The sequence below is a fragment of the Odontomachus brunneus genome, unplaced genomic scaffold, assembly GCF_010583005.1.
Source record: "Odontomachus brunneus isolate Ranch 3 - 2012 unplaced genomic scaffold, Obru_v1 Obru_scaffold_060, whole genome shotgun sequence".
NCBI lineage: Eukaryota > Metazoa > Arthropoda > Insecta > Hymenoptera > Formicidae > Odontomachus > Odontomachus brunneus.
Genome location: NW_022639510.1, coordinates 526,186 through 535,493, shown reverse-complemented (window position 1 = coordinate 535,493; position 9,308 = coordinate 526,186). Strand labels below are relative to the sequence as shown.

General features: G+C 37.0%; 1 protein-coding gene across 1 annotated transcript; it reads left to right on the top strand.

Moving 5' to 3' along the window:
* Positions 1-2,377: 2,377 nt before the first annotated feature.
* On the top strand, positions 2,378-9,306 carry LOC116846126 (golgin subfamily A member 7). The gene is made up of 3 exons (XM_032819603.1): positions 2,378-2,601; positions 3,010-3,165; positions 5,864-9,306. The coding sequence occupies exons 1-3, from the start codon at positions 2,572-2,574 to the stop codon at positions 6,152-6,154; spliced, it is 477 nt and encodes a 158-aa protein (XP_032675494.1). The 5' UTR covers positions 2,378-2,571; the 3' UTR covers positions 6,155-9,306.
* The last annotated feature ends 2 nt before the right edge of the window (positions 9,307-9,308 follow it).

The window sequence follows — 9,308 nt, the reverse complement described above, 5'->3', positions numbered from 1 at the left end:
CCTGAAAAATATTCCTGCAAGGCTTATAATATGTAATATGTTGCAATATTATAATATTCCTAATATTGCAATCTTTTAGCAATATTTTGTGCTGTAAGATACTTAAGGCTTTCGAGTATTTGTCGCGGCTATGTTGGTTTTTGTGACGTCAGAAGCGAGAAAATACGTGCAACAAATTCTTGCAAAATATGTACAGATGTGAAAAGATGTGTCCACAGAATAACACTTGTAATCGATCGAGCAGATTTATAAAATAATCCGGATACTTTCCTTTTGTAATCAACAAATAGCCATTAAATTAACAAAATCATGAGGAAAGATAAGTTAGAAAGGTAGTCTGGCTTTTAATTTGATAGAAATTCTTGATTGTTAAAGTAAAAAAAGAAAAGCATTAGATTATTTTACATATGTGCCTGATCGAAGTGTTATTTTATAGATATATGTTGGGTTTGATGGGTGCAATTTTATAAATATATTTTATAAATTTTTTTATTATTTTTACATATTTTGCAAGAATATTTATCGTGTATTTTCTCACCTCTGACGTCATCAATCGAGATTTCCGCGGCGAGGAGCCAGGAGCTTTAAATATGAATATTTTAACTTTAGAATTAGAATATATGCACATATATGTTAGGATTGGGTAAGTTAATTTTTCTTTAAACTAACTTGAAAGTTAACATTACATTAACTTATTAAAGTTAAAAGTTAATTATACAAAGCAATATATATATATGTTTCTGCATAATTAACTTGTAATCGAAGATTAAATTAAATTTGTGAAAAATCTTTAATAAAAAGGTAGACTTTAATAAAAAAGAAAAATACAGACTGTTTCGTGTATATGATTCTATATAAGAAAAGGATACCCTGGCGTTCAGAAAAACAAAAAATTCTTCTGTTATTATTTTGTCTTATTTTTCTTATTTTACACTGTTAGCAGCTTGCAATAATTTAATTATTGACAGATTATTTTAATTTATATGTAAAAAGTTAATGATTTCAAATCATTTTAAAATAACTAATTTAAATAAAAAATTTACTCATTTAAAATTAACTAAATTAAGTTAAAAGTTATTAATTTTTCAATGTTTTAATTTAACTTTTAACTGATTAACTACATACAGAGAAATACATGCTGTATTTAAGTAGATGTTATTTGTTTAAAATATTTTATAAGTTTATATCCGTAATTCTATTGTAATTTCATTACAAACATTAAATTTACTCAAAATACATTTTGAATTTTGATAAGTTTAGTATTTATATTATATTTATATTATATTATATTAGTATTTCAAGAAGAATGAAGAGTAAATTACAAGAAAAACTCGGTTTGTTTACTAACAGAGTCGAATTAATTTCTTCTTAAATAGAATTTTATAATATTTTTGTAAGAGAAGAATAAATTCTTTTTTTAAGTACATGATAACATGTTCTTTTAAAATTTTAAGTACATGATAACATGTTCTTTTAAAATTTATGATGTGTATATTTTAAGATCATTACCAATAAAATATTCTTTGTTGAAAATAATCATTATTTAAAAGAAGAAAAGTAAACTGCAATTAATTGCTGTAACTGTAAATAATTGCTTTTCTTCTTCTCTTAACAGTGGAATGATATTTTTCTGCGTGTAGTCATTTCTTTTTCACGCAACCCTAGTATACATATATTCTATATTGAAAGTTCAAATATTTATATTTAACGACCAAGACAATAAGAGTGTCCAGAGTTAGATAGTACCAAGGCATTAGTACTTTGATTTTAAGTTTTATCAAAAAATGGACTCACGACATACAAGATCACACCAACGTCGACCCTCCATTTTCGCGCTCTCCGAAATTTCCTTTCCTCCTTGCTCTTCCACTCCCGCCATTCGCCGTTCAAAGCTCACTTCACTTCGGTCACGGCGGGAGCGGCAAAATGTGAATAAATCAACGGATTTACTCAGAGCTATATCGCGCTCGGCGTGATATTTTCGCGGCTCATTTCTCCGATCTCTCATGATTCAGCGGCCGAACGTGCACTTACCTCATATTAAATGCAAATAAGAAAGAAAACGCTGGAAAGAAGAACTATGACCCAGCGTCGCGCGACTTCGGCTAACAATGGTTTGCGCGCGCACGATTCATGGCGGCCGCGAGTCGTCGTACGGAATCGTTCGTGTGCAGGCGACGACAGTTCCTCAGCTTTCTCGGCGGATAATCGTCGTTCGAGCGTCGGCCCGCAGCAGTCGTGAGAGTGGTCCTCGCGCGCGACCAGCCGTAGGGTTCCAGGGCCCGGTTTTATCTCCCCGAATCGTACCAAACAGCCGGCAAGACGAAGCTCAAAATGCCACTGGTGAGTCTGTCCTTCGCTCTCTCTCTTTCTCGCGTTCAACCGTCCGCGTTTCTTCCCTGGCTGGCTGCTGCCGCTGCTTGCTCGCTCGCTTGTCTGGCTGTCATCCAGCTCTACCGAGAACGCTTCTGATCTTTGCTTCCGTTTTGGAGACCCGTATCTGGAGAATGCCTCTCGTGTTCGTCGACTTGGAGTTAGCACGATAAGCGATTGTGCGCGAAACGAGCGAGAATGCGACTGCCCGTCTTCGCGATTTTCGAGGTGAGACCTGGGTGCGGTTTTGTGGTTATCTACGGCACAGCTGAAAACGAGAGGAAATTTGGCCGCCAGAGCGACGAAATTCGAAGCTGAAGCGTCATTGTCGGATTTCTTTTTGTGTACAGTTTATTTAAGTGGCTTGCTGGAAGTGTAGCTTAAAGGGGTCAGTGATGTGGTGAGAAAGTGTGTCAGTGTACACCAGCTGACATGGCAGTGTCAAATAATGCTGTTTCAGCAATTTTTTATATGAACAGTGATAAGCAATGTGTTATCTGTTACTTATTGACTGTTAGGAACTGCGTAGTATATATAGGAACTTGGAAGAGAATCAAGTTTTAGTAGTATAAAATGTAGACTCGGTGATATGCTTTGGAGATAATGGAGACTATAATCAGTCACACATCTTTTCAGGGCAATCACGCTGCCCTGGAGGACATGGCGGCGGGACGGGGGCAAGCGGGTGGAGGGCCTCCTCCAAATTGTCAGAAAGTTTTTATACAACGTGACTACAGCGAAGGCACTATGGTTAAGTTCCAAACACGGTTTCCAACGGAACTGGAAAGTAGAGTGAGTATTACGATTGTTGGAATAATCTAGTTAATCTGATATTATTTTATCTCTTTTTGAATGTAGTACTGATTAGATTAATGAAACCAGAGTTGCGTTATAGATTTTAAGATTACGTCTAGATAGATTGCTTGTGGATTGTCTGCTACATATTATTGCTGTATACACAGTTTTTTTCATGTAGACAATATGAATTATGTTTAACCCATAAAAGGTATCATGCCTTTTAAGTCAAGCTATGAATACCATAGGGTCTGGCAGACCCCAATAAATTTTTGCCATTTTTAACATGATAATAAAAGATAGGAAGAAAAACGCTTTAGTTTTAAAGCGTTATAGTTCGAAAATAATAATTTACTAGTATTATATTATAACTAGACATTTATAATAACAGCCTCAGTTTTTCAGTACTCTAAAAAAAAAACATAAACTGAATATAAATTGAATACAATGTGGACAGTGTTGAAATAAAATAAAATACACTGAAAAACAAATAATTGGAGAAAAAAAAATACATGTTTTAATCTAAGTCCACAGGTCATAGATTATATAAAAAACATAAGCAGGTATTGTTAAATTAAACATAACATTAAAATCTAGATGCAATCGTTAAAAATAGTGTTTGCACATTTGGTGCATACTGGTTTATTGCATCTTACACATACTACTTTGGTCTTCATATCTTTATCTATAGGACATTTATTGCATCTTACTTTGGGTGGCAAAATAATGTTAGATCTTTCAGTCTCTTCAATTTTTAAAATAGATGAAATTATTAAACGCAATGGCTTATGAATATAGTATTGAGTTGTAAGAAGTTTCTTAAATTCAGGTTCTACTAACTGAAAGGCAAGAGCTTTTACTCTTTTGTGTGAAGAATGAGTCATATTGAGCTGAAGATTAAAAAAATTATTTTCATAAAAGTTACATTAACTAACGAAGTTAACTCATGGGGTGACTGTGACCCCAGACAAAAAACAAATCCATATAATTCATAGCTACTTACAAATAACTTGACGATCTTTTTTTTGTCATACTGAAAATTGCTACTTGAAAGATACTGAAGATATCAGCGTCACACAGTAAATAACTTGGGAATTATAACGAAAATAAAATTAATTGGGATCTCTGGGACTTCATGGTACCTGTTACAGGTTAAGTGATTCTGACATATTCAATGACTATTTTTTATGTTTAATATATGACTATGACTTCGAATATAATACATATATGACTTTAGATATGATGTAGAAATCCTATAAAAATATAATTTAGAGAATATTCTAACTTATATATTAAAATATATATTCAATATTAAATAAATATTAAATATAAAATATAAAATATACAAGAACGAGTAATTAATGAACTGTACTTGTTTTGAATACTAATTATAAATGAAATGTTTAAAAAAGATAACCGTGAAATTTTTATTTTATGACAGATTGATAGATTTCTTTCTGAGAATAAGAATGTAATCAAAGAATTCTGTGTATTCTAACTCGTTTAGGAAAGAACGTTCATAAAATTACATTAGTATTTTAAAGGTCAAATAAAAATATTTTTCTTAATTTTTGAGCAAGTCATACATTCTTTAAGTGACATTCATAGATTATTCATTGTCTATATAACATCTCAAACATAGTTTATATTATCTATGTGTGTATACAGAAAAAATACTGCATTCAAGTAAATATTACTTGGTTCAAGTATTTCATAAGTTTATATATCTGCAAATCTATCATTAGTTCATCATAAGAATCAAATTTATTCAAAATATGAATTTATTTAAAATACATTCTGAGTCCTAATAAATTTAGCATTTTAATTTTAAGAATATTACATTTAAACAAAAAATCGGTTTACTTACTATATAGTATCAAACTAACTGTTTTTGATAAATTTTTTAATAATATTCTTGTAAAAAGAACAAATTCTTTTTTTGAGTATATGACAATGAATTTTTTTTATATGGAGAAAAATAATTTTGCTCTTTTAGCAAAATCGTCGTTGCTACTGCATATTCGTAGTGATAACAAAAAAATTTAGTTGACTGATAATGACTAATTTTATAAATTATTCATTATCAGAGCAGAAGTAATTTTATTGCCAGGATAAAAAAAATTTATTGAGTGTATTTGCCTTAAAAATCACGTTAATTTGCTATTAATGCAAAATAATGTATCTTTAGCAAATTTATTTGCTATTGGAGCAAAACTGCAATTGCTTATATAAATCCATCATGGTTCTTACAGCAAAATAATTTATAGATTCAGCAAATTATATCCAGAAAATAGTGATTAGTACTCTTAGCAAATCTTTTTACTGTCCATATAATAATGAAAAGATTTTGCTAGACTAGCAGAAAATTTGCTGGGCCAGCAAATTATTTTTTCCGTGCAAATTTGTGATGAGTATATTTTAAGCATGAGTATATTTTAAGCAAGTATATTTTATTATATAAGCAATTGATTATTATCAAGATAATATTTTTTGTTTAATATTCTTTAAAGGCAAAGATTATTTGAAAGGAGAAAAGTTAACTGAGTAGTTCTTTTTTATCAGTAGAATTATATTTTTTTGTGTGTAGAGTACTATAATTTCTGCGATAAATATCTAACCTTGAACAAAATCTTCTATTTGAAAACCCTGAAGAGACGACTGAAATATTTATTACGATGCCTCCTCGAATTTCCAGCTGGACAGACAGTCTTTCGAGTACACCATCAATCAGTTAAACAGTTACTTCGCGGAGGCAGAGAGACCCAGTTGCAGAACGTACTGCGAAGGCTGCCTGGCCTGCATCACAGGTTACTTGCTATACATATGCAAGGAGACGCATTACGAAAAGTGTCTGCGAAAGGTAGCCAAATTCGTCAGCGAGCAAAACGACAGGGTCTACAAGCCGCGCGGCCTCCTGCTCACGGACCCGACGACGCGCGGGCTCAGGCTAATAGAGATCTCGGTACTGGACCGACCCGCGTCGTGACTGCATATTAGCCGATCCAGGGAGTTCTTCATGTGACCCGCGCACTACTCCGGTAGTTACCTCGCCCGGATCACGGACATACACGCGCTCGTGAGTGCCTGCCGGCACAACTACGTCGCATACCGCCTGGTTTGAGCCAGTTGCCAGTGCAAGGTGCAGGGAATAGCGCAAATAGGGCGATATCGCCCGCGTGATCGACGGAGCTCCGCGCTAGTTTTGCTGAGGCAGCCGGTAGTTCTTCTCCGTTGAGACGACTCGCGCGTGACGTCGCGTTCTCGCAGGGCGCTCCAGGTATATCTTGCACGATCAGTTCTTGCCGAGTGCGTGCGCAATGAGCCCGAGCTCTCTCTTGCTCACGGGTCGAGCTTCGTACTTAGTCCTAAGGTAAACGTAGGTCGCGACACGTGAACACGACCAGATCTGTAACGCGTAGGACACGATTTGGGGGGTTTCACTGTCGCTGTAGATTTATCTGTCAATCTAATTATGATAACAAGCTTACAAGGTTGGCCTAATTGCGACAAGAGAGCATCGTGTTCATTGCCACGCACGAGGAGCGCGGGAGAAGGGGGGAGGGGGTGTCTCGATCTTAACGGCAGCTCCTGCACTCGAAAGAGGACGAGTATCGAAGCGTGGATACGTAACGAAATCGTGGCACTCTATAAGTTCAATTTTCTATATATGCGCGTACAGAGAAGTAACATACGAAAGTACATAAAGGTATACGTAACGGGTCGGTGTGCGGGACTGTCGGCAATAGAGAATACAAAAAAAAACTTGGTCGTTTGCATTTATATATATATATGTGTGTATATATATATATATGTATATATGTGTATATATATATATATATATATATATATATATATATATGTGTGTGTGTGTGTTATGTATATATATATATGTTATGTATATATATGTATATCTTTTTACTGTTCATGTAATAATTACATATATATATATATATATATATATATTGTGCACGAGAGAACAATGCAAAGAGTAATTTGCGCGAATGCCGTCACGCTGACTCGCTACGCATACAACGAGGTCTACATATTTTTTTACTGTTCATTTACGACTTTATCGTCGCCTGCATTTAATTAACTAACTTTAACGCGAACAAAGCGTACGCCTGCGCGTCGAATTATTTAGCGAGGACGGCGTTCGACTTCGATAACGGCGCGTATGAGCGCATTTCGTTGATGTTCCACGCGGAACGAGCCGGGAAACTTCGATCTTAGATGAGTTTCGCTCTCGCCGAACGCCGACGGATGATTTTGAGTTTTCTTCCGCGATGTATCTTCCATTGTGCGCGCGTGAAAGCGTAAGTCGTTTGTCGGCGCTCGTCGTTTTGCAATACGTACGTACACACACCGGGTCGAAGTGTTTTGTTCGTCGGGCGGATGAACGCCTCTCGACAGCAGAGAAAGAGAGAAAGGAGAAAAGTTTGCGGATTCGATCGAAATTACTGGCACAAATTTGTTGCGCTGAAGAAACCCAAGGATTGGCTAAGGGAAATTCTGTAGAAAGCGGTGATATAAGTAGGTTTACGTTCAATCGATTCGGCATTGTGATCAAGGATAAGTCCCGGAACCATTTGCGACGCAGCGCGCGATGTTTCTGTTTCTTCTCCTCCTTTTTTTACGCGCCGTCCCGTTGAAGCAATCGCAAACTGAGAACAATTGTTCGACAAGAAATTATCAAGCGGATAGTTGCGATTAAATATCGATCAATTTCTATGTCCGACCAGGAGATATCCGACGAGAAAAATCGGTTCTTAATTTTTCCATCGGTTCATCCAATGAGATGCCATTATGACCGGAAGTATCTGATGATCGGACATTCCGATCGGTTACGGAAATTGATTGGAACTTGACCGGGAATATTCGTATCGATAATTTCCTATCAGACAACTTCTCAGCGCGGACATCCATTCGGCCGTTGTCTCCGCCGGTTTTCGCCGTCGACGGTGCAGATCGCCTTCTAATTCCTTTCTTGTCAATTAGCTGTAAAACGACAATGATCTCAAACGACGCAGCATACCTGTGCCCATCGTCGCTACTTCCTCGTGCGCGCACTTTTTCGAAGCCTAAAGTATCGTAATAATGCAACAAGTGCCGTCGGAAGGGAACGCGTTACCGACATTCTCGGCGCGTACTTACCTCTTACCAGGTACGTCGCGAACGTCGAACCGGTCTATTCTCGACGAGTTCAATTTCCTGACACACGCAACGGACACACACACACACACACACAACGTGAAACAACAAAGCAAAACTGGCACGTCGCGACGGACTTGAGCAATCGATTTTGCTTGTTTCCGCCGTGTCTCGCGGGAATTGAATTGGCCGAGATTGTGTCGAGTTCTCCTCAATTCTTGGTTGATCGCTCGTGATACTTGGCGCGACGTCGCGTACGTAAACGGTGAACGATCTCTCTCGTCCTTGGTCACAATGAAAACGCGGAGCCTATCCGACGTTGTAGTGCGACGTCGCTAAAAGAATCTTGCCAAATCAGCCGCGTCACTGCCTCGGCGTCTGGAAAAGTGGAGAAGCAGAAGGCGGAGATAGAGGAGGAAAGGAAGAGGGGAAGGAGGTAGAGGAGGTGGAGGAGGACGAACAAGAAACGGAGGAATAAGTACGGATAAAGAGACTGCGTCGAAAAAAAAAATCTCGTTCGAACTCCAGAGAGAGATCGTCGAGAGACGACTGAAGGGCAGACGCCCGATTTCCGTGATCGGTTCGATCGACCACGGACACGACGATCCCGGAAACGGGAACAGCGACAAAGGGGGGAGTCCCGGACTAAGGAGAGAGCTCTCGTTCCAATTCTTTTGGACGTCGCAATATTACGTACAATAGGGTTCTGACCTTATGCAGCGCGCATGCTTGCATACAATGTGTATATAGCGGATTAAATCGTCGACACACACACACACACACACACACACACAACACAACACGTACATACATACATACATACATACACACACATACACACGGAGCAACGAGAAGAGGAAGCAAACCAAGTTTGTTATACTTAATTTAACAGTAGGACCAATATGATTGATGAGATCCGTAACTGTAAAAGGACACCATCGTACGAGTGTAATTTCTAAATGTTTTAATAATAAAAGAAAATGGCGTAATCA